This window comes from Dreissena polymorpha, chromosome 8 (assembly GCF_020536995.1).
Source record: "Dreissena polymorpha isolate Duluth1 chromosome 8, UMN_Dpol_1.0, whole genome shotgun sequence".
NCBI lineage: Eukaryota > Metazoa > Mollusca > Bivalvia > Myida > Dreissenidae > Dreissena > Dreissena polymorpha.
Genome location: NC_068362.1, coordinates 3,228,274 through 3,255,347, shown reverse-complemented (window position 1 = coordinate 3,255,347; position 27,074 = coordinate 3,228,274). Strand labels below are relative to the sequence as shown.

Below are 27,074 nucleotides of genomic sequence, written 5' to 3'. Positions count from 1 at the left end.
ACATGGAAAACAAACAACAGAAACAGCATATTCTGCATGGTATCTAGTGGCTCTAGAAAGTTCTAACAGAAAACAATTCAGCCAATATTGTGCATGTTTTATAAATGAATTAAATTAAATTTGAGTTTTATTTAAACGTGACTTTACGATATCACGTCTTACCCTTGTTTAGTGTGTATACTAGGGTAAAGAACGATCTAAACGCGGTAAATAATCCATACAAACGCATAAATACACTAATATAATGTAACTAGTCTAAAAAAGTTGAAGAAATACATTTCTGGAAAATTTTAAAGAAAGACGGCAACAAGAGCTGAAAATTTATTTTTCTTAACGCTCGGTGGAGAAGTCCATGTGCTTTCAAAAAACTGAAAACAAGACATTCCTTAAAACAAACCATTGTTGTAAAAAATTACACTTGATAACATTTTGTCTTGGAAAACATAAATATATGTCCACCAAACCGTTTAAATAGTCGGGCATCTATAGTTCAGCGTACTTCAGTTTACTGCAACGTCTAAGAAGGCAGAGTTAAAACCAATAAATCAAAAAAATCGTGTCATCTGCTATTCATTCACGGTTAAGTTCCAACGTACAATAACATGTTCACACATTGACGATAGGTTAGTTAAGCTAGGTCAACGATTAATAATCATTTTTTACAAAACAAATTAGATAGACGAGACGCGCAGGGAATGTCGTTACATAGTATCCTACTTTAAAGCGTTTTACTTTGAACCCAAAATAACAAATAGCAGCAAAATGGCGAGTTTCATTTTTTCTTTGTAACTTATTTCAACGATGTGTGCTTCCGTTTCCAAACTTTCAGTGATAGCTGCTTTCACATCAAAACTTTCAACGCTAGCTGCTTTCGTATCCAAACTTGCTTCATTTGTACGAGCTGTTGGTTGCTTGACCAAGATTCTTTTCTTGTTGCTTTCTTTTACTTCCACATTTATCAAAGCCCGCCACTTCAAACCCATACTCGCAACAATCAAAATATTCCCAGTGTCCACAACCAGTTCGTTACTATTTCCTTTCTGAATGTTTATCATTTCAAACGCTTCTATTTTATCAGCCTCGAGAAGTTGTTCAAAATCCAAAAACTTGACGTCCTTAAAAAACGTATCGTCATCACAGGATTTCGTCAACCCGATGCCTAGTTTTCGCTCCTTTGATAATCCAGCGCTCCACGTCACGAACAACCTCTGATGCTTTAGTTTGCCGTTTAAATCTGACTGACGTATCGCCCATGATGCGGCGCCTTTGGTGCCCAGAGACCACAGTTTGGGAAAAACCCAAAAGGACGACGCTTGTTCCGTTTTAATTTCGTCTGCAATACTTTTTTTATACACAAAACCCTCAGTCAAATTCACCCGAGTTTTGGTCAATGGTGATTTTGCAGAGTTTTTTACTCTAATGTTTGCATCGAAGGCGATTGTGGCTTGAAATGCAACAACTCCGATACCGCCAATGGCTAATGAAGCTTTCCTGAATATTTTAGAATTCCACATCTTGCTCTGTTTATATTGGATTGTTTAATTAAAAAATCAGTCGTTCGACTTGATCAATTATGTTTCATTATGTTCTCTTCACAATTAAAAATAAACTACTTTCCTAACATAATGTCATTCGATATTGTTAAACGTGTACAGTCTAGTACTACCTGTCGCACACTCTTTTTTGTGTGAATCATCAACGTTTCATAAAGTATCTCATTCGATTCTGTTTATAAGTACGATATATCATCGACGACAGCACGGGATTTAAATAACATGACCCTATTCCTTGACTTTGGATTATTTACAAAAATCAATCTTTAATATCAAATCCAGGTCTTGCTTGCGCTAGAGTCTTATTTGTTTGACGACTATATGCACATGTATTGCAATCGACTCACGACTTATTTGCTTCCTTATGCGGCATATTTCATCCCTGTGCATTCAAATGCATTCATCCGACACATCCACTGCTAACAATTTTAAGGTTAATCTCACCCAATCTATACATGTTTGAAATAGATATGTGCACTATGTCCTACCTCTTGCACGACAGTTACAATACATTCAGGTCTGTGTTTGGCTTGGAACGTAGTCCGTCCGGAGTCATGTGATTTTAAGTCAAATAATCATAACATTCAAAATGGCGACACCCACTTAAATGTAAATAATAGACTATTCGACATGTGTTCTGTTTCCAGGATAGGTAAAAGGAACTTAAATGGACGATACCCTGAAGAAGAACTTTTTTGTAAATGAAAACACAAGTTTTGAGCAAACCTGCGATTTCATGTGAAGATTTCAGCAACAAAATACATGTGTTGAATGTTCTTAAGTGAAACTTAAAGCGATTAATGTGAACTTCGACGAGGGAAAATATCTGTAGCTTTTCCTTCTAATACTAAGACAGTAAATCTTGAAGTCCAGAATACCATTCAAGTGCAGACCAGGTCAATAATATTATGTGTTTATGTGATTCATGCAATTGTATTCATTTATGTAGGATTTATTTCAGTTTAATATCTGACCTGGCGTGTATTATAAATCAATGGCACTCGTTCATATTATATACAGTAATTAACATGTACATGCACTGTAAAGCTGCAACTAAAGGTTTACACATGCATTCATTTACAAAACATATATTTTTATATTTAGTAAATACAACAACGTTTATCTTTTAAAAGCTTTTAATGACAGTGGTACAGCGTCTCATAAGTGATAATTGTATAAATGCAATCCGATGTGTAGTTTTTTTATCATATCGCAAAGTTACGTGAATAAAAATTAACTTTTACATGATTAGAAACAGACTGATCTAAAGAAAAATAATCACAAACCATAAAAGCCTGTATCAGTAAGTGATTATCATATGGATATCAACGTTACATGTAATAAAATAGACATACATATCTTACATCTACAATTACTAGATAGCTGTTCCGAAGTTAATCCAAAATGGGCAATACAAAACAATAAAAAAACTAAAGAACTCGACAGTCACTGTGACCTATAAAAGTGCACAGAATGTGGACTCGGTAAAGTTTAAATTTTGTAAAACCAAATAATATATGGGTAAAAAAATGAAAATTAAAATCCTTTCAAAATCACATACTCTATCTACCATTAAAAAATTCTAAGTTTGTGAGACAATTTTAGTAAACAATTCCAATTCACTGTTAAAGGATTCTAAATTATTTTTTGAAATTACAATTTTTCTTTCGTGAGCACGAGAATGATATCAAGTTTGACCTTGTTCTGTACGTTTATGTACGCAACAACATATCACAACAAACGTTTTCGTTGACCACTGCGGGATAAATAATGTTTCCGTTAAATACAAACATCAGAGATTTATTTTATATATTTGTAACTTTTAATCACGTATAAATGATAATCAATCTGCATGCACAGTTAAGTTTGTACTACGCCCGTTGTGCTGTTCACTTGTCTATAGAAATCTTTAATAGCGTAATTCACTGTAAAGGAAAATTCTAAATACACTGTAAAAATAAATTAAACATCACATCTAAAAAGTGTTATGTTCTTTGACTTTGATAGTGTTTTTCTTATGGTTATTTAACACACCTCTTAAATGTTCGAACGTTTATGAAAAAAATTAAACACCAACAAATACATACCTTTAAGAATTATAGTTATATGGTGCTATGTATTGTTATAAACGTCTTACGTATATCTTCGTTTTGTTTTATTATCGATTATTAGTCTTCAGACCACCTGTACTCTGATGGTAATTGGTAACTCGTATGTTTATAAATATTAAATGAAATTTATAATTTTACACTAATGGAACAAAATATTATGTTGTTGAAATATTATTTAGGTGTTAGAATGTTTAATGTTTATATTGTATTTCCTTATACATTTATTGTCTAAATGCATGCCTGTATGCATATGTTTGACGTTATTGTAACCAGTGTAAGTACTCATGTAAATCCCGAATGTAAAGAACAACAATCAACTGGTATAAAATCATCGATATTCTCCGTCAAAGAATGTTACACGTTCAGCCTCGTTCTGAAATTCGAAGCGTGACCTGATATCTAAAAACGGCAACAGCGGTAGCATTTTGAAACTGGTCTATTGTTATTGTAGAATGTGGCTCTTTGCAGTTTTTTGTAAAAACAAACACATGTTTGTTATTTTAAAATTAAGCTTGATTCAGTACTAAGTAAAGTTATACATGTTTTTGTTTGTATAATTTGTCATAATGCAACTCGCTGTAAAGTAATCCATGCTTTGGATGGCAAAAACACACTTCAATCAAGTTTGTGTAAAGTGATCAATATTTGCATTGGTATGATGTGGCAAAAAGCGGTTTTGTGAACAGTTATATATCTTTGTGATTGTAAAGAGCGTCAATGACACTCGGTGTAAAGTAATCCATATTTTTTCTATTGTATAATAGGGCATCATGAAACATGGTGTAGAGCCCCGCTTTCTGTACAGTAATACATGTTTGGGATTATGTTAGGTGGCTTTATACAATTTTGTGCAAAGAACAATATTTTGGTAATTGCATAATGTGGCTTAATGCCTTTCTGTGTAAAATATTAGCAGTGTTCTTGGACAAGAGGGCATAACGAATGTTTGTTAAGTATTTTCCTAAACATTGTCAAGAAGTTTAGAAGAGATTTTGTTTTAACTTTTTTTCATAAAAGCTTAAAGTGTTGTCCTGGATTAGCCTATGCGGACTGCAAAGGCTTATCTGAGACGACACTGAATGCACATGCATTAAGCACTGTTTTTCCAGAACACATCACATTTGTCCTACTTTTGCAGAACCTATCCGACGACGGTTCCTGGCGGAGACTCCACAGTGACCTCGTGAACACAACCCCGACTGCAGACACACCATGGGCAGCCCGCGCAGCACTTGACCTCTCGGTGCAATCGAATTATCTGCTGTGAATTTGTACGTACGGCGTCATGATTGAGTTATAGTTTGAGGGAAATCAGCAACATTGCAATGTAATAGCTACCAACATTCTATCAAACAGTATATGTGTTCAACAGATGGCATAAGGACATAGTATTTTCCATGAAAAGTAATGCTTTCTCACTCAAGACATCAATACACATATCCAAAGTATCTTTTTGCATTAAGACCAATCAGACCTGGATTTTTTTATGAAATTAAATTTTTGGGAGGTTTCAATAAGTAATATTTCATTTTAGTTATTATCCTTTGGATTTGATAAGATTGTTTATGGTAAAGGAGTACATGGAGAGGAATACCCCATGTGGAGGCCAGAGATTCCTTAAACTAGTCCTTAAATTGAGCCTTGTTTTGAATTGAGCTAATGCATATGCGTACCAGATTAGCATGTGCAGTTGGCACAGGCAAATAAAGAACGACAATGTCCTGTGTTAAATAGATTTTGTTATAAGGAAATCTCTTACCAAGTCTAGGCGGAAAGTGTTGTCCCTGATTAGCTTGTGCAACTGCACACTCTAATGTCGGACAACACTACAAACATACATTTAGCCCAGTTATCCCAGAACGAGACTCAATTGATGAATGCCTAACACTTCAGCGTTTCCTGTGATGTGGATAGTGAAGCCGCGCTGGGGTCCACAGCACTGCCTGGCAAACATGTTGGATTCTGAAAAAACAAATCACAAGTTTAAAATGTTTTCTTTTGATAGAAACATGTTTCATTGCTTGCCAATATTAACTACACTAACCTTAGCAGGAAGCTGTGCCAGGGCATTTTTTTCGTGATTTGGGAAAAGAGCCCAGCCTTACATCTTGGGGCAAATATGTTTTACAAAAGTGAGAAAGGGAAAAAAATCCGAAAGTAAGCCTCACATATTTTAAAAAATTGCATCATTTTAAAGAAATTGTCTTCGGGGAACGGGCCTTTCTCTAGGGAGATGGGGCCTATAATAGGCCCTTGCTAAAGAAGAAATAAATGCATTGTAAAAAACTCATGTTTCTTAATAGTTTTAAAAAAGGCAATAAAGTATATCCCAGTAAATAGCTGTATTTATTTTACTATCATCTATACATACATAAAGGATAATAAGTTTGGTTGAAGGTTTGCCCTAATGCTACAAAGAAATTATCATATTCATACTTTGTATATGTCTTGGCTCTTGTTATTCTTGGAATGCTTGGAATGCATTTATTCATTTTACACTTATATAAGTATAGCTTAATAAACACAATTACATAAGTTATGGCTCTAGCAGACTTAGTTAAATACCCAAGTTTTAAAATAGTCATATTAATGAAAGGAAAAGATTATTCTGGTTATATTTTGACAATAATTGCTTTAGATATATGACATTCCCAGAATACATGTTCTAAACTTTCCTCATTTTGTTGGGAAAATGAACATAATAGATCATCTGTAATTTTCATTGTATTCAAAAAGACTATTTGTTCCAAGTATGATATGAATTAATTTGTATTGGAACCACTGCACCTTTAAATCATTTGATTTTTTTTTTAAACATTCTGTAGGAGATTTATAAGAAGATACCCCAGAAGTCGGTTTTTCCTATTTTTGAGTTGTGTATGGGCACAGGCTTAAAACAGTATATTTATATTTTTAACAATTGTACAGCCTTAATTCAAGTGTTTGCTCATTGATCCAAATATGGAGTTTTAGACAATTATATCAATGATTTTATGCAATTTATCAAGTGTTTAAACACTAGATTATAAATAATTTAAATACATATATAGCACCAGTACTTATTTGATTCAATTCTATAGTTCTCTGTTTAATTATAAAAAAATTAAAATGTTGTGAGTTTTTCTTTATTTCACAAAAATACAAAGCCACAAATCTCTTTCCAGAAACAGTATCATCAAATATTTGCCATTCTTAAATAATTACTTTAAAAAGTTACATAATTATTGAGTTTACTTTGTCCTCTCTTTGTTGCATACTAATACTGTGACTGTATTGTAATGACAACTCTAATACAGTTCTTATGCATTTAAATATGTGTTCCTGTATGACTTGATAGTTTAAGTGACCTCAAAGAACTATGTTAATAAAAAAAAATTACCTGCCGTAGACAAAATAAATCCTACGTATATATCATATTTCAGTAGACTTTCAATTTTAATTCACGAATGATCATAGAAATTTATATTTTCACGAATGGCATAGCCAGAGTAATTGATGAAGTCGCTAATCTGCATTTTTATCCATCGGGTTAAGTCGTGGCTCTTATCGTCAGAGCCATCAATTAAAAAGTAAAATATGCTGCAACCACAATCGTATCGTATCGTAACGAAGAGCATTTATTATTAATTGATTTCTGTAACGTAGTGTAACGTAACGAATATTTGGGGAATTATTGAATATAATAATCGAAATTTAATAAATAATTAATAAAGGTTACATCACAATTGACATGATTATATAAAGAAAATATTAGAATTTTGAAAGTTATAAATATAATTGTATTGTAATAAAATAAGTGAATTTTGGAAATATAATGATAAACTTTTTTATAATTATAGAAATGGAATATATGGAGATTAAAAATTATTAATAAGTGTTTAATTATAATTAAGAATATAAGTAATAAAATAAAATAATTTAGATTAAAATTTTCGCAAAAACAGGCATACCTTTACATACATTGTTAAAGTGTTTTAGACCAGTAACTTTTTTTTCTATATTTTTTTATTTAATGTAAAACATACAATGTATATATGTGCATGGTCAAGAACAAAGTTATATTATACAACAGTAGTAATGTCAAACATATAATACATGATATGCTAGTATTTACAGGGTTTTTTTAAATTATTAGTGATATATGTTTTTATAATATAGTAATAAGAATAATAGATGAGTTGGGATAGAATATGGCAAGCGGTTCGACGCATAATCCCAAGAAACTAGGTTTCTCATGAGAACCTAGGTTCTCAGAATGATGTTCAGAAAATGTTCTTGGGGAGAAACATTCACGGTTTCACGCCTATTTCTATTCATTTTACACATATACCGCCAGCGTGTACCAAGCAATGGGAGACAACTGGAGATTAATTATGGCAAGCGGTTCGACGCATAATCCCAAGAAACTAGGTTTATGAAATCCCAAGAAACCAGGTTTCTCACGAGAACCTAGGTTTGCATGAGAACCTAGGTTCTCATTTGAAAACCTTAGTTTACGCTTGAGAACCTAGGTTCTCATGAGAAACTAGGCTTTTCATGAGAACCTAGGTTCTCATAGACACATAGAACTTAGGTTCTCATGAGAACCTAGGTTCTCATGAGAACCTAGGCTCTCATTCTGAGAACTTAAGTTCTCGTTTGGTATCCTAGGTTTTCACAAGAACCTAGGTTCTCATTTAAAAACCTAGGTTCTCATGAGAACCTAGGTTCTCATGAGAACCTAGGTTCTCATTTGAAAACCTAGGTTCTCATGAGAACCTAGGTTCTCATTCTGAGAACCTAGGTTCTCATGAGAAACCTAGTTTCTTGGGATTATGCGTCGAACCGCTTGCCATAATAGAAGACAACTGGACTGGGTTATGAGATTTTAATGTGTTTCCATTTTTGTTCAAAAATATTAAGTGTATCGTTGTTGAGGGCTATTTCTTTTTCGATTTGGAAATTTAGCTTTAAATAGTTTATAAAACAGTTAAAAGTGGGTATTAGTTTTTTGTTTTTCATGCTGAATATGAAATATTTCATTAGTATAATTATGTAGTTCAAAGTGTAATTAATTTCTGGTATTGTGAAGGTATTTACACCGAAACTAATATTTAAGAGTGACAGTTTGACCTTTTTTTGTTGTTTCTCAAGAAATGTTGCCAGTTGGTTCCATAGAGTTTAGATATGTTTACACTCCCAGAAAAAGTGTTCTATTGTTTCAATGTGTTCGCAGAATATATCACATAAATTTGTGTTGGATAGGTTGCACTTAAAAAGATATTAATTTGTTGCTATTATTCTATGGATGTATTAATATTGAAAATTTATCAGTGTGCTATCGATAGTTGCTTTATATGGCATGATAAATATGTCTTTCCAATTAAGTTCATGTTCTCGAAAAAGGCTTTGCCATTTATTTTGAGTTTTAGAGATTTCTACAGGTTTTTTAATTTGTAACAGGTAAAATATGTTGTTTGTTTTGATTTTTCTTGTAAGTATGTTTTCTACGAATGTTGTTTGAGAGCATGGTGTGTTATTTGTATTCGTTATAGATTTAATATGCATGGGTATGTTTTTTATTAATGTGTAGTACATCAGGAAATTACTTGAACGTATTCCGTATGTGTAGCATATATTATCAAAAGAATAATAGTCTTTAATTCTGTAATCGTATAATTGGTCGACATATTTAATGTTTTGTTCAAACCAATGTTTATAAAAAAAGGCTTATTGTTTGAAGTTATGTCTTTATTGTTCCATAAAATGATTTTATTATTGGTTGGGATTTCTAGATTATGAGTAACATTACTCCATGCTGATAGAACATTCGATAGAAAAATGTTTTCGTTTTCAATTTCATGTAAGATATCATTGCTGATGTTACATTCAAAATTAAGGAATCACCTTTTTTTAATTTTCTGGTAGAATAGTTTCCATTTCCACGTATTGGTATTATCTAAGCATCTTTTTACCCAGCTGCATTTTATTGCATTCAAGAATGCGTCAATGTTCGTTAATTGGATACCTCCATTTTCTACGGATTGAATTAACTGAGTTCGTTTAATTTTATCTTGTTTACCGTCCCATATGAAATCAAATATTGTGGATGTTATATCGTTAATACTATCATTTGGTGGATTTGGGAGAACTGTTAGTACATAGATTAATTTAGGAAGTGCAAACGTTTTTAATACTGTATTTTTTCCGATTAGTGTAAGTTTTCGGTGTTGCCATTGTTTTAAGCAGTTTTTAAAATTCTGTAATGTAGGCAGTTTTTTTTTTAGAATTGTATCATTTTCATTATTTGTAAATGTAATTCCTAACGTGGTAGCTTCATCTGATGTCCAATTAAATTTCAATTCTTTTTTATAATGGACATGACTTTGTTTTAATTTACCTACTCTTAGCACACTACATTTACTTTTGTTTAGTTTAAGACCTGATGTTATTCCGAAAAGGGTTAACGACTCTATTAGGTTATGGAAAGACTCGTAATGTCATTTAAGAAATAAGTTGCATCATCAGCAAATAAGGTCTGTTTGATTTCTTCGTTATTTTCTAGTGATATGCCATTTATATGTGTACTTGATTGGATGTGATGTGATAGATACTCGATGCATATAATAAATAGTGATGATGAGAGTGGACACTCTTGTCGAACTCCTCGTTCAATGTTAAAGCTGTTTGAGAAGAAGCCATTGTTAGTAATTATTCTATTTATGTCGGTATAGAACAGTTTAACCCATTTAATGAGACTTTCAACAAAGTTCATATTTTCTAAGCAGGCGAACATAAACGAATGATCAAGTGAATCGAATGCTTTTTCAAAGAATATTAGCCCGGATTTATTTGAATTGTTGAAATAGTTTATGCATTCTTGTATAAGACGGACGTTTTCACAAATGTAACGTCCTTTTATGAAGCCGGATTGAGATCTTGAAATGATTGATGGTAATATTTTTTTAATTCTGTTTGCTATACTTTTTGTTGCTATTTTATAATCATTGTTAAGTAGACTAATCGGGCGCCAGTTTGACAAGGATTCTAAGTTTTTTCCGGGTTTTGGAATGAGTTATAGTATACTTTGTTTTTGAAGTGTGGTTAAACTTCCGTTGTTAAATGAATAATTTAGTGAATTAGTTAAATGCGTTTTAATATCGTTCCAAAATATTTTATAAAACTCGTTAGTGATGCCATCAGATCCCGGACTTTTATTGTTTTGTATTTCTTAGACCAGTAACTTGTAGGGTCGGAAATGTAGATACTCTGGAAGGGTAAATATGTTCTTCAAGGCTGTATACTTAACAGATGTTCAAACATATATAATAGGTAATAGTACTCGGAATAATTGCAGTTGTATTGCCTCGAGAATTATAATCTTGTCCAATCATCTATTAAATCCGATGAACTGGACGAAATGCTGATTAGAATGTAATTTCATTGTCTCGAGAATTGTAATTTGGATCAGCCATCATTAACATCCGCTGAAATGGTTGAGCATGAATGATTTTGGCAAAGTAAATTTCCCGGCGTGTCATTGTGTAAATACATTAGCGGTCGGCAAATCAACAATTAACAAGTACCAAGGCAAAGCTATATTATAGGGATAATACACGTTTTCGAGGGCATGAAAGTGTTGAGTAAATAACCTTAACTTCATTGACGTTGCCAATACAAGAAAGCTGTTGTCAAAAGAGTGCAGATGGTATAAGTTGAAAAGTGGATTGAAATAGGCATTGCCATTATCCCTGCATGCATGACGAAACTGGTGCTTATTCAGTTCCCCATTTATGCTTGGAAAGTCGTCGAAAGCTGGAGAAGGGAAGTAACTGCGTGTGGACCAGATAATGGATATGAAAAACACATAACAGGGCTTGAACGGCACGTGAATCGCCTTGTTAATGCACGATTTCTTCCGTTCAAGCCCTCATTTTCTGCACCCCACCAGAGGGCATTATAGATAGAGTTTATGCAATAATAACCAGTCAAACATTTACACGTTACAAGTGAATGTTTAATTGTTTATATCTGTATATTGACTAAGGTAACAAAACAGTATCACGCAAACAGCCGGATAGAGGGCACACTATTTGGTTTGTAGCGGGGCGGCTGCGACCGTTACGCCTCATGTAACTTTCAGTTCAAAATATTGTACGGACACTTGAAAACGTTGTGTTAAAATTAAATAAATAGAAATTAATCTCTATGAGCACTGAAATAAAGTTGTTTACGTTTTTTATGTTTCAAAGACTAGGTGACAGTAGCACCTTAAACATCGACGTAAAAATTCGGGGAACCCAATATGATGAGTGTGTCGGATTTATAGCCCATCATGGACTCATTCGAAAAGCCCCAGACATACCGTTTCAATGTAACTGAACTGGAGAACAGACTGTGTCAAATCCCGAAACCTGTCGCGAACTCATCTGAGCGCAACGCGGCTAATCATAACGCTCGAGCACGCAGCACAAAATATCGAAGCCTTAAATCTCATAGAAATACCACGATAAGTTACGTATGAGCAATCATGGCGTACGTGGTTAATCGTAAGGCAGTGGAAATCTGACAAAAAATGGAATTTCTTCATGTTGGCGTGTCCGTATCGGGAGTTTATTTATTTAGAAAAAAAATTAATGAAAGCAAATTGAACTCATTAGCGATCATGTTCCTTGAACATTACTTCTTGATCATCCGTTGTATAATTGTATAATTTCACAAAAGAAATTCATATTGTATACTTAATTTGCAACTTCACTTTAACTTAAATATCTACATTAAGCGTAAAATTGGCATGTTCTTTTCTTTAAAGATTGGTTTAAGTGGCATCCGATATGCGAAAATAACATCCCTCTAGACTGCCTCGGCTATAATGCGACTCTGATAACGCCACTGACTTACACGTTATACATTCTTCTCAAACTGCTTCTCGTCTGTTATGTAACGTATATAATAGCTGCATGATTTAATGGTTAAAACTAGTTGCGAGCAGTTATTGTAATTATATTTTGTGTGTAACCAAAGACAAAACGGAGTAGATAAACAACCTTGCGCATTTCGGTTATTTAAAGAACGAAATCAATGCACTGGCGTTGCATACGACAATTCGCTAGTTATCAAAGATCTAGAATCAGTAAACTCAATATATTTACCAGCATTTTTTTATACTGCATGAAATGGCATTGCAATCATATGCAGGATAAGTCTCCAATAGCGTTGCAACTATGTGAATTTGAAGTGGTGGTCATGATATCATTGTGATCCGTCAAACTTAAGTCGGGTCATAATATGAAAAATACCATATCAACCACCATACAATTGCTACAAAAGGTATTTTAATAGATCCTGTTAGGGTAGAATGTCATCATAACATATTGAAATATTACCAAAATAGAACCTCCGTTTTTGTTTTCACCTACCGCTGCCAAAACTTATTTATCCTGATAACTATGTAATTATCCGCTAAACAAATGATGCTTTTGTGTCTTAACTTAGGCTTCGGGGGAAAACACGCATTAAGATAATCAAAAAATATATTATAGCATTACGCAAAACAGAAATCCAATATGGCGTCCAAATGACCGCTTACACATTGTCGCAAGTTCATAACAATTTACCCAAACGTGATGATTGGTATGTCTACCGCCAATGTTTGGTGGACAGGACACGCATTCATATAATTTTACACACAATCGGGCCATCGTTAGGTACGTCCAATGTGTCATTCAACATCGCACTACCATGCATCAAACGTTTCAGTGTATTTTGACTAAACGTTGTTTATGCATATGTCCTGATTAAGTCGGCTGAAGAGGCTTAAACGCCTCATTGAGAAAGCAGTTCTAAATAACCCTCTGTAACCCCATGGTGCATTGGTACAAACTCACTGTTCCAGTCAGCACATATTGTTCAAGAATTGTTTGATTCTTACTGTAATGCTCTATTTGCCCCCAAGTGTACGTGTCCTGTTTGAGATTCAGCCTGTACCTAATAGTTTTGAAAAGGTATCTCCCTTGCTGATTATTGCACTTTTTTACTTGCATTTTATATCGTCAAATCGTCAATATTGCACTTTGTTTGCAACCTTGCCATGAAGCACAACCTCCCTACCAGTGTAACGTGTGACCAACCGTTGTATTGGAAGGCTGCCGAAATCTTCATGTAATGCGCCACAAAGTACGTATGAAAAATATTGTGTTGACGTTCGGGTGTTTTCATACAATTATTAACTTGCTGGGAGCCATGGCTCCCTCGTGGAACCAACCGGCCTCAAACACATACTTGAGACTGTCTTTAGGGAAAATCATTGTGCACATTAGACAGGGAACGCTGTCAAGATGGCTTTGTGGGGCCCTCTTCTTGATGACAATCCCTACACAACCAGCTTATAAGAAAAATACTCAAGAAGATCCCGAGATTCAGATCCTTCTGGATCATGACGAGGAGTTGTTCATCTGTCCAAACAAAAAACTATGACAATCCAAACAATTCAAGAGGTTGTTACTGAGGAGGATGAAGACGACGCAGACAAATTTTTATGGAAAAATGTGATTGTGTATCAGATGATAGTGAACAACTGAATGTTATAAATTTGATTTCATGATTATTCAACATATAAGTGCTATGAACAATTCAATCAAAGTGATCCTTGTCTGCCATACTATGGCGTTTGACATAACAATCATCACGTTTAAGTCAACGGTTACAAACGGGTGATTCTTTGTTTTGTGGCCATTTGTGACGCCATGTTTGATTTCTGTGTTACTTGTACGATTATAATATGTTTGATGATCTGTTTGTGTTCTTTGCCAACCCATCCCCTCCATCACGAAAGCTAGGTATACGAACCAAAATCAACAAATTCGATACGATAGTTACATAGTTATGATCATAAATATATTTGTTCTGCCAATTTGAAAAAAAATCCGGAGGATCGATTTCGGTAAATTTTGGATATGTTATAAAGTACCAGGATCAGTTAAAATACCTTTTGTACAAATTGTTTCAGGATCATCGTGTGTAATGGTCTGAATATTCTGCATGGGATCAAAGCATAAACTTTTATAACAGTCAAATAATAAAAATCATGATTAGTCAGTGTTATTTCATTTTGTTTTCATCATCATTTACCAAATTAGATGCAGTGGTTCTGAGTGCAATCTAAATCCATATGCAGTCTACACTGGAAATGGTTGTTCAAATTATGTTGCTATTGATCGCCCTGATATGAAGAAACTAAATATCAGAGTGATGTGCAATTATCAGGCTTTCAGTTTCTGTTAAAAAATTGTTTTGCTATTTATTAGATGCATTTTCTTAATGTTTATTTATTTTTGTATTTTTTTATTTGAATTGAACTTAAATATATTGAAAACGTCACATATCGTACTTGTATAATGTATGTATAAAGACGATGTACTTATGTATAAGTCTGAACAAAATGTCTGCTCTGTTCTGTTCTGCTAACTTGCCTGCATATGCATCGTTTAACATCATTAAACAAAATTACTCAACGATCTGATTCGTCAAAAACATGGTAACAATGTAATAATTAAAGCAACAACAGGGCAAACGGCCATTAGGCTAACAGTTGCGACCCTAAGCCATTTTACACATCTGAGCAAATAGTTCTTACAGGATTTATTCATAGTAATATAAGTAAAAATGTCCAACCCCTTGCAGACGTGTTAAAATCTTGACAAGATTATCTTAAAAATCACCATAAATATCATAAGAATATATTTACATTATGTTCTTAGTTCATGATTATCGTGTCAAAATGTGACGTCTAGAGTGTATAAATTGTTTTACTATTACCATATAAGTTTCATGATGATAAGGCAGGTCAAAAAAGAAATTATGTGAGTGTTGAGAAGGTAAAGATATGGCCATACAAGTAAAACAGCACCCTTTGAAGCCATGTTTCTCATTGGACTTGACTCATTTTCGAACCTATTCAATATAGCATGAGAACAAATGTTCGAAGCATAACTAGTTTCATCTTGATCTATTTTGTAACAAATGTAACTTCTACAGTTTTCACAAGGTTTCATTATAGCCATATCATGCAAAGAATGCCCCCTGTCGGCTCTGCTGTTAAGCAGTCCCGTACAAGATACAATTAGAGCACTTCTGAGTAAGCTTATTGAAGACTGGACGAAAAGCATTCCTGGTTATGACCCCAATGTGGCCTAGTTTCAAACTCAGCCGAGATATCATTGGGATCAATGTTATGACCAAGTTTTATAAAGATCTGGCAAACAATGTCGCCACTAGAGTGTCCACAGGTAGAAGTTGACGAAGCAAAACGAACAATATGTGATCGCATCAGCTCACAATGAGCACATTATGCTATGAACTCGTGATTCGAGATTGTCTGTTGAAAGTCCAGGTCTTAATCAATTGTACATATCGAACGGTTTGTGATATTGCATCCCTGTTCTCCATTTTGCAAAGATGGATTTTTAATATAATATCAAATCAACATTTCTAATGACCCTTCCATATCAAAGAAAATGTCAAATTTCAAGGGATAAGTATCAATATTCGTAAAAATTGGGCTTGTCCAAGAAATACATGCATACGTTGTATTAAAGTATGCTCTATCTTCGTTCATGTTTCATTAGGTACTATAAAATGTCAGTATTTGAAGCACAGTAATTACTCTAAATGCTGGAATAGCAAACACTGTATTGCAATATTTCTAATTATGTTTATTTTGTTGAAAAAGGTACTGATAATTCAGTTTATGCTGTTGTTCGATGGCATGTTCTCATCTTTTGGCAAAAGTCAATAATTCTTCCTTGAAATTCTTCATAACACAAAAGGATATACAATTTATCAACTCCACCATTGACCGTGTCTCAAAAACTAGTATTAAAGATATACATTTAAAAAAAAGAGGAACTTATATTCTGCACGTGGCTTTTCTTTTTCTCTGTTATCGAAGTGCCATCCGTCATTCAAGTGTTCGAAAAACCAGCGTGTAAATGGAAACGCAGGCGTAATTGCTTCTTGGGAGGGCTATGATTTGTAACTTATTATATATCCGTACATTCCTAAACAATACCAAAACTGCGACGATCGACTTAAATAATTACCATCATTCCGTTTTTAAAAAAAAACAATGTTCGTTATGATCAAAATAATCGTCAATCTATAGAAACCACAAATAAGAAGGTAATTAAACACATATAACTGATTGGAAAATAAAATTGCAAATTTGGTTTGCATAAAATACACATCCATTCCGTTAAAATCAGTTTCACATAATACATTTTCGAAATCACATTACGATTATTATGAGAAGGATGTCAAATACAGTTTGATGTATTACAGCTAGAATGCTACGCAGCGCAAAAGTTGTTAGTTACAACATTCCGCGTTGTTCTCGTATTTCATGTACCGGTACAATGTTCCCACTTTTTTTTAAGCCAGCGCTCAATACAAGGGCAGAAACCGGAATGTGACGCATGTGACCGTTTACAGTCAGATACACTTCGTGAAATGCCCACATCTGCCACCATAAAAAAAATAACGCGGGAGTGTATAACGCGTCTTTTAGTAACTTTTTTGTGCACAGGCCCATTCTTCGAAAAAACACAGGAATATAAAAACACGTGTGATATTGCCAAGCCACAATTCATTTTTATTAATTGCGAGTCTAGTTAAATTTGTATAACATGGGTATTTTTAATAAAGTAGTCTCGCAAATTCGATCATTCGCATCAAAGACAAAAACAAGAAGAGAATATATGTATTTGTTTTCTTTACGCAGCCATGATAAACAGAACACAAGTCTATAACATGTCAATAAATACTCAAAAGTAAATAACAAAAGAAAATAATCATTTTTAAAACAAATAGTGCATCATGTTCAAAACACCAACAGCTAAAACAATAACATAGTTCGCAAGGTATCTAGCTGCCTATGTTCTACCATTACACATGCTTGAATTCAGAAAATAAATACTAGTATACTTTATCAAATAAGTACAATAACAAAGGTATTGATATTTAAGCGTGACTAGTCGTATATAAGGGTACATAACGGTCGCTTAGCGGTACACAATACATTCAAAAGCATCAACACGCATGTATTATGAAACTGTTGTAGACAGATGTAGACAGATATGTGTAGGTCAATTTTACAGGAATGACAACATAAAGGGCAACTATTTAACTTAAGTGAACAATGGAGAGAGAAGTCCCTGTGATCTGCACAAAATGAAAACAAGAAACCTCTTTTGAAAACTAATCGGTGTTGACATTGATACCAAGTGTGTCGTTAATAATTTAAAGCCGGGAAAAGATTGATATATCCAAGAGTTTACATATTAGGATATATTGACGAGGTTGAACACGTGCAAGGTAATTTCAAAATAAATTTATGTTTCATCGGCTTTACAAAAGGCAGCTAAAACAATTAAACGCCAGAAATATGCGTTTCTTTCAATCAATTACACAATCAATAAATGTATTCATTTGCATGTTCTGTTCTAGAATATATAAGTTAACATTGAATATGTCGTTAATATGTATGTAACTTCATTTGAACTGCTTAAATTAAAGGCTCACAAAAGGTGACGATCCGTAATTATTACCGTTTTTTAATAGACGTTTATTTTCCGTCATTCATTGAGAGCATAACATATAATACAGATTATAAACAATTAAATACAATCGAGTATATACACATACAAGAGATGAACATGAAGTAACTCAATACAGACATGATATTATTTACAATAAGGAACATAACTAGAGTATATATAAAAATAATTGTTAGGTCAATGACATGAATAAAGTCAATGATAATGATTTCAGTTCACACACGCACGCACGCACGCATAATAATATATAGGTTTACATGAACATAAAGACACAGTATACGTTATGGACAATCAGATACGCATAAAAGACAAGAGGGCCAAGATTGCACTATTTCGCTCACCTGAGAGGAGTCGGTTCATTCAATCTTTACCTGATGTCAAACTTGACCTAGATATTGACCAGACAAACATCCTGGTCAAGTTTTATCATTATTGAACCAAAACTCTGGCGTAGGGAGTGTTTTTGTTTTTGTAAGATTTAAAATGGTGACCAATATTTTGAGTTGACCAACTTACCAAACATCAAACTTTTCTTACAAGTGTGCTGTATAATGAAATGAAAATTTGGACAATCTAAGGGCAATAATTATGGCATTAATTATGTGATTTTGCTCATCATCAAACTTGACTGAGATCTTTCAGCAACTTTGAAAAAGAATGCTTGAGAAATGTGAATGAGAGTGTTTACAAACCAAATGTGGTCGGACGGACAGCGGACAAAGACCAATCCTAAAACCTCACCTGAGCAATCAGGTGAGCTAAAGAGTGTGTTTCACCGATCTGAGCCATTTTCCAACTTGTTTAAGAAATCAATAAAACCAATGTATTGACTAAGTTTCACGATGATTAGGCAAAATATGTGACTTCTATAGTGTTCGATCACAAGGTTTCTCTCTATATAGTCACATAAGGAAAACTACCCCACCCCCCTGGCAGCCATGTTTATTGACCCATCGGGACCATTTGCAAACTCATCTGAAATATATATTAAACCAATCTTTTCACCAATTTTCATGATGATTGGGCAAGAAATGTGACTTCTAGAGTGTTCACAAGCTTTTTTTACTATATAAATATAAGAAAACTGCCCCCCCCCCCGGCAGCCATGTTATTAAACTGACCGGAACCATTTTCCAACTCTACTCTCGTATCAAGGAAACAAATGTTCTGACCAAATTTCATGAAAAGTGGGCAACACATGTGACTTCTAGAGTGTTCACATGTTTTCACTATATACATATAGAGAAAAATGTCCTGCCCACTGACGGCCATTTTTCACCGATCTGGACCATTTTCGAACTCGTCCGACATATGTTCTGATTAACTTTTATGATGATTGGGCCAAAATTGTGACTTCTAGAGTGTTTACAAGGTTTCTCTATAGCCATATAAGGCAAACTGCCCCGCCCACTGGCGGCCATGTTTTTCAACGGACAGGAACCACTTTTGAACTCAACCAACATATCACTAAGACAGACATTTAGACAAAGTTACATGAAGATCGGGCGTTAAATGTGACTTCTTCAGTGTTTGCAAGCTTTTTCTTTTTTTTGACCCAGTGACCTAGTTTTTGACCCATCATGAATCAGTTTAAAACTCGATTAAGATATCATTGGGACAAATCTTCTGACCAAGTTTCATTAAGATCGGACAATAAATGTGGCCTCTAGAGTGGCCTCTAGAGGTTTAGCTCACCTGAGCAATCAGGTGAGCTAAAAACAAGAGCTGTCACCATAGGATGACATATGCCCCCTATAAACGCTTTGATAGCAGTTATAGCATTTTTCGAAACCTAAACACAGATTTCGAAACCTAAACGCGGACCCTAAGTTCAAGGTCAAGGTCACAGGGGTCAAAATGTTTGTGCGTATAGAAAGGCCGTGTCCATATAAACATGCATACCAAATATGAAGGTTATATCTCAAGGGACATAAAAGTTATGAGCATTTTTCGAAACCTAAACGCAGATTTCAAAACCTAAACGCGGACCCTAAGTTCAAGGTAAAGGTCACAGGGGTAAAAATATGTGTGCTTATGGAAAGGCCTTGTCCATATACACATGCATACCAAATATGAAGGTTATATCTCAAGGGACATAGAAGTTATGAGCATATTTTGAAACCTAAACGCAGATTTCGAAACCTAAACGCGGACCCTAAGTTCAAGGTCAAGGTCACAGGGGTAAAAACATTTGAGCGTATGGAAAGGCCTTGTCCATATACACATGCAGACCAAATATGAAGGTTATATCTCAAGGGACATAGAAGTTATGAGCATTTTTCGAAACCTAAACACAGATTTCGAAACCTAAACGCGGACCCTAAAGGTCAAGGTCACAGGGGTAAAATACTGTGTGCGTATGGAAAGGCCTTGTCCATATACACATGCATACCAAATATGAAGGTTATATCTCAAGGGACATAGAAGTTATGAGCATTTTTCGAAACCTAAACGCAGATTTCGAAACCTAAACGCGGACCCTTAGTTCAAGGTCAAGGTCACAGGGGTAAAACATTTTGTGCGTATGGAAAGGCCTTGTCCATATACACATGCATACCAAATATGAAGGTTATATCTAAAGGGACATAGAAGTTATGAGCATTTTTCGAAACCTAAGCGCAAAGTGTGACGGGCAGACGGACAGACAGACAGACGGACAGTCCGATCACTATATGCCCCCTTTACCTCGAAAGGGGGCATAAAAACATCCAACCTCGAATAACAATTAATACATAAATGATACACACAACTGCACTGTATTATTATGAAAACATTAATAATCAAAGGGGAGTTACTACTGTAAGCTTAAATGCAATATTACGAAGAGTTGTCTCGCATGTTACATGACCTTAATTCATGATTGTTTACAAGCCTTTTTACAATAACAATATAAGGAAAACTGCCCCGTCCCCCTGGCAACAATATTTTTCAACGGACCGGAACCATTTTCAAACTTAACTCACGTATCTAGGAAACAAAAGTTCAGAAAAATTTCATGAACATTGGGCCAAAAATGTGACTTCTAGAGTGTTGACATGTTTTCACTATATACATATAGAAAAAATGCCCTGCCCACTGGCGGCCATGTTTTTTCACCGATCTGGACCATTTTCGAACTCGTCCTAGAAATCAATAAAACCAATGTTTTGACCCACTTTCATGATGATTGGACAAAATTTGTGACTTCCAGAGTGTTTACAAGGTTTCTCTATAGCCATATAAGGAAAACTGCCCTGCCCACTGGCGGCCATGTTTGTCAACGGACAGGAACCACTTTTGAACTCAACCAACATATCACTAAGACAGACATTTAGACAAAGTTACATGAAGATCGGGCGTTAAATGTGACTTCTTCAGTGTTTGCAAGCTTTTTCTTTTTTTTTGACCCAGTGACCTAGTTTTTGACCCGGCACGACCCATTTTCAAACTCGACCGAGATTTCATTGGGACGAAGCTTCTGACCAAGTTTCATTAAGATCGGACAATACATGTGTTAAATGTTAACGGACGGACGGACGGACGACGGACAAAGACCGGTCACAAAAGCTCACCTGAGTAATCAGGTGAGCTTATAGAAAAAAATTAAAAAGAACAACATAATTCACCTGGATATATGTCTTATCGTTGGCAGCATCACCGCTGTATTAATGAAGCAATTTGAAAATTGAAACGGCAATACCAAGGTGCAAAAAATGCTCCTGAGATGTTTCAGAGCCCAGTACACACATTGCTCAAAGGCACTGATCTGGATGAAGCGTTTATAGTCTTCAATCCCTCAACTCTCAAGTATAAGTGTCCACAATTTCTCACGTTCGGCTTCAATAGCAGTGCAATAACACAACTTGGCTTCCCGTTCTGAAGTAACACAGTTTGCAGATCTGCACATGAACTGATTTGATATTAATAAGCCGATGCCATTCATTAGGGATTTGCACAAGGCTAAGAGTTTCTTATTGTCCTTTGCAATTAACCATAAAGCAGAGTAACCGTTAGTTTCTATAACATGCGCCGTTACGTCCCATGGGTCTCTAGCCTTTAAACGATTTACCAAGTCTTTGTTGATACGCGTTACGATATTGCGTTTAATGATTTGCTTCCACTGGGAATGTTCCGTGTTCAACATAGGAATGTAGATAGTTGGTAGGTTTGTATCTTTGTAATATTTTGTACACATCAGGAATAGAGCCGAAACATTGACGGTCTATATCAAGGAATCGACATAGGAATGTAGATAGTTGGTAGGTTTGTATCTTTGTAATATTTTGTACACATCAGGAATAGAGCCGAAACATTGACGGTCTATATCAAGGAATCGTATAAGTCTGTTGTTGAATAGATATTTTGCAAGATACTGTGGATTTAATCTGCAAATTTGATCTTGTAATTTTAGTTTCTGATACTCGAGTATTTTATATAGTAATACACTATTACTTTTTTGCATATTTATTTATAAAGGTTTTCAAAAAGCAATATACATATGCTATTGGACATTTTCATAAAAAATAGCAATACAATATATTTTGACCTCAAAATTCAGTGTCCTAGAAGTGAATTCTGTTTACAAACATTCAGTTTATTTACATCGCTGTTTACCGGTGTGTAGAAATACCGAAATTCCCCGTAATTAGCGAAATCCCCCGAAATCATCGTTAATATTAAGAACACCTGCCGAGTAACGACTTTCCCAAATGTACGCCTTAAATGGTGATTGATGTCATCGGTATAATTGTTTTATGACATCGCTTAAATTTTAATGTGTTGATAAAGCATTCATATACTTGTATATATGTACGATTCATTTATTAATGAAACCAGGTATGATACATGTAGCAAAAGCATTTATATCATATTGACGCGTGTGCGTAGCGGGTAATCAGATTGCGCGCTGCGGGTATTCAGATTATCACCTTCAATCGGAGGCGAGTTAATAGACCCATTCGGTACCCCTCGCAGATTATCATAATCGGACTCGGGAGAAATACGGGTTGAAAGTAGTCCGCCCACGTGATACCATTCTAAGAATGTTACAACAACAAAAACAATAACAACGATGGCGTCCATAATTCCTGTAGAGTTTGTACTTGCTCTGGCTTCAGAGCATAGAAAATCCCCATTTTCATCTTTGCAAAATGTAAACAACTCGCAAAACCGGCCATGTTGGTTTTTACTATGTAATTTTGATTCGCGTAGGCCCGCGTAGGTAGACCGCGATACCGCTTCCGAAATGTGTATTCATACTATCTCCTTCGAGGTACTTATCCGATGTTTGACGGAAAGGGCCGAGAATGTGCGACATGTTAATAGACCCTTTCAGTTAATGCCGGTTTTTAATTATCTCCCTTTTGTTACGTCATGCGATGATAATCGAGTGTATCGAGTGTAAACGAGAACAGAGATCTTGTTTGAAAATGTTTTTTCAACGATGTAAAAGGACTAAACATATGCACAATAATGTTTGTACTTACCTATTTGTAAATAATGTATTAATTTTTAATGAAATTTTGATATTCGGTTGATAATGCTTATAAAGCAGAGGTATTGTTCGTCAGAGAACGCGATCGGAAGACTAAATCCTGAAAATCCCACAAAACTCAATAGCTAAATAAGCCGTATTATTTCTTATAGAAAGACTTTTATGAATGATGTTTAAAATATATCCCTTATTCTTCCGATACCGTTATTCTCGAGATACCGTTACGTCACATATATTACAAGAATTACAGCGCGTGCGAAATTTTCATTGTCCGAAAACTACGCAAATTTTGTTGGACCTCGTCCTTGTAAGAAAATACATAAGAAAAGATGCGTCATAAGCAGGTATATTGCTGAAAATCATCATATTTATGCTAAATTATAACAAACAATATGTTAATCAGTACCCTTTGACCCAAATTTACTTTAAAATCCGATTTGGAATTATGAATTTATGTTGTCGTTTGTTTACACAGAAGGGAAGTAACTCACAAATCAGGTCAGTATATTTATGCGCTTAAAAGTATAGGTAATGTCAGGAAGTCTACGCTAAACCACCATGTTCACTTATGTGCATCAAAATCAATTAAAATCCAATTTAAAACTTGTATTCAAGATTGGTTGCACTGAAATCCGTTTCCTTAATGAGATGTTGTCAAATTTTTTCCGGGTATTACCGGCACATCTATTGCAGATCTAATGGAAAAAAAGATTGCGTTATGTCTGAGCCATGAATGGCAATTTGAGCAATTTAAGTAAAATAGTTTCACATTTTTTCGACTGAATTGTGTGCTAGAAAAAACTGTCGAGTCCGTGCCATTCAGCGAACCACATTGTTGAGTTTATGAGCAGATATTTATAACTTTATTTAGAGGGGATCGAACAATGAAGCTATTGATCGAAAGTTTAGCATGCACCATACGAGCTTCACATGAAACACATGTACACATTTAGGTAGCATTAATTTTGCCTTTCAGCCCGTCCCCAAAAAGTACAATGCTGGAAAACGAAATTACAATCCAGAAAGCCTGCTTCTTGCTTACAAGGCAGTTAAAGAAAAGGGTATGAAAATTAAAACTGCTGCGCGCAATTTCGGAGTTCCGACTCAAACATTGAGGGATCGCGTTAAGGGTCTTGTAAACGCAGAGAATCCAAATGAACGATGGAGAGCTATGACCCAAGAAGAAGAAGAAACCCTAATTGAGCGCATCACAACGTTGTCCCAGTTAGGGTATGGTATAACCAATACCAAACTTAAACAGCTGGCCGGCGAATTGCTTCACGAACTTGGAAGAAAACCGGATAACAAACCAATGAGCAACACCTGGCTCTACGGGTTTAGAAAAAGGTGGGACCAAAGAATAGTTTCATTAAAGCCGAGAGCATTAGACACCAACCGCGTCAAGTCAACAACCCCAGAAGCGTTAGAGCAGTATTTCAAGAATTTAGAAATTTCCCTTCAGAAACGCAATCTCCTAGACAAGCCACATCTTATATACAACATTGACGAAACTGGAATTCAGCCTAAACACAGACCACCCAATGTTATCGCTCCCGTCGGCAGCAAACCACAGGCCATAACTTCTCCCAGATCCACAACAACAACCGTTATCGCGTGCGCTAATGCCTCAGGAAACTCACTCCCACTCTATTTTGTTTTCAAAGGCAAAAGGTATAACCCCGAGTTGATGAAAGGTACGTCTCCGGGAGCCAGAGGGGTCATGTCAGACTCCGGATGGTCTCACGGTGACGTATTTCTTGAGTACCTGAAGACGCACTTCCTTGAGCACGTCCCTGCCCTTGGACCACAGCAGTCAGTTCTTGTTATCTACGACGGCCACGCATCTCACGTGAATCAAGAGCTGATTGATTGGGCAAGCAAAAATCGAGTGGTTTTGTTTGTGCTACCACCACACACATCTCATGTGCTTCAACCCTTGGATGTTGGTATCTTTGGGCCTTTTAAATCTTACTACTACAGTGAATGCGCGTCTTTCATGAATGCTCATATGGGGCAGAAAATTACTCGTTTCGACATGGCTAAGTTAGCATGTAAGGCATACCTGAAGGCCATGACGCCGCTCAATATCCAGTCGGCATTCAGGAAAACCGGAATACATCCCCTGTCAAGCAACGCAATATCTACTATATATACTATAGCCCACAGCATCCAATGTAACGTCTAAGAGGAACGGTATCTAAAGAACAGAGCATAATGAAACATATATATGTATTTGATCACAATTATAAGTGGTCAGGATATAGTTGTTGTTCATCAGCGATCGAACGTGCGTTAAATCAATTGTTATACAAAGCCCTTAAAAGCGAAATACATAACAAACGTTAACTTTCATCTTTTTCTTTTCCATTGAATGGATTTTCGTTTCATTTACATTGAATGACAATATTTATAAAATTTTAGTATAAATACGGAAAAGAGCTCTGCATATTATGCAAATTGAACTGTCTTTGCATGCATATTAAAATCTCTTCACTTATGATAAGGAGTGATAAAAATTTAGCATTTTATGATCAATAAATCTATATATTTAATTTATGTATCGCAAGTATTGTTTACCCAGTTGTGATTGCTTGTTTTCATTATGGTGTCTCGTACACTGCAATAACGTACTTGAAATCTGCACACGTAAAAGCGGAGTTTACATTTGCCGGTACCCGTTAATTATCTCTATTGCGTAGCAATTAAATTGCACATTTTTTTTAATTTATTTATAGTTCATAAACACTGTATTATGATGATTAAACTGGCTTATGTACAGACTTGTGTCATAAGTGAACGTCATAACGTTTTGAGTAATAGCTGCATTGGTAAGGGCAGTAAACATACAACGTTCAAATGAAATAAAAATGTAAGGGTTATATCCCTTCCTATAATCAATTATTTTTCTATGCTTCGTGACATCATCATGACGTATTTATATCTAGAATATGACGTAATCTGCATCCGAAATCGTGTTATAAACAGTCATGGTAGGTGAAAGGAAAGAACTCACCCCAGACACGAAAACGGCTGTTGTTTCATTGTTTCAATCAGGTCTTCGACAAACAGAAATTTCCCGAAGATTAGGCATACCACGGACTTCAATAGCTGGGATTATAAATAGATTTCTCGCACGGAATAGTGTTGAAAACTTACCGAGAAAAGGAGCCCCGACACAAATAAATGAACGTGAAAGTCGGGCATTGTTGCGGATCGTAAAACAAAACAGGAAAAGAACTTTATCGGACATAACTGGATATTTCAATCAAAATAGGAACGACACAGTTTCCAGACGAACCGTACAGAGGAAATTGTATAGTGAAGGATATCACAGGCGTGTAGTTGT

General features: G+C 35.0%; 1 protein-coding gene across 1 annotated transcript; it reads left to right on the top strand.

The window, feature by feature from the left end:
* Nucleotides 1–4,230: 4,230 nt before the first annotated feature.
* LOC127842149 (uncharacterized) lies at nt 4,231–25,913 on the top strand. The gene is made up of 3 exons (XM_052371498.1): nt 4,231–4,242; nt 4,803–4,907; nt 24,705–25,913. The coding sequence occupies exons 1-3, from the start codon at nt 4,231–4,233 to the stop codon at nt 25,911–25,913; spliced, it is 1,326 nt and encodes a 441-aa protein (XP_052227458.1).
* The last annotated feature ends 1,161 nt before the right edge of the window (nt 25,914–27,074 follow it).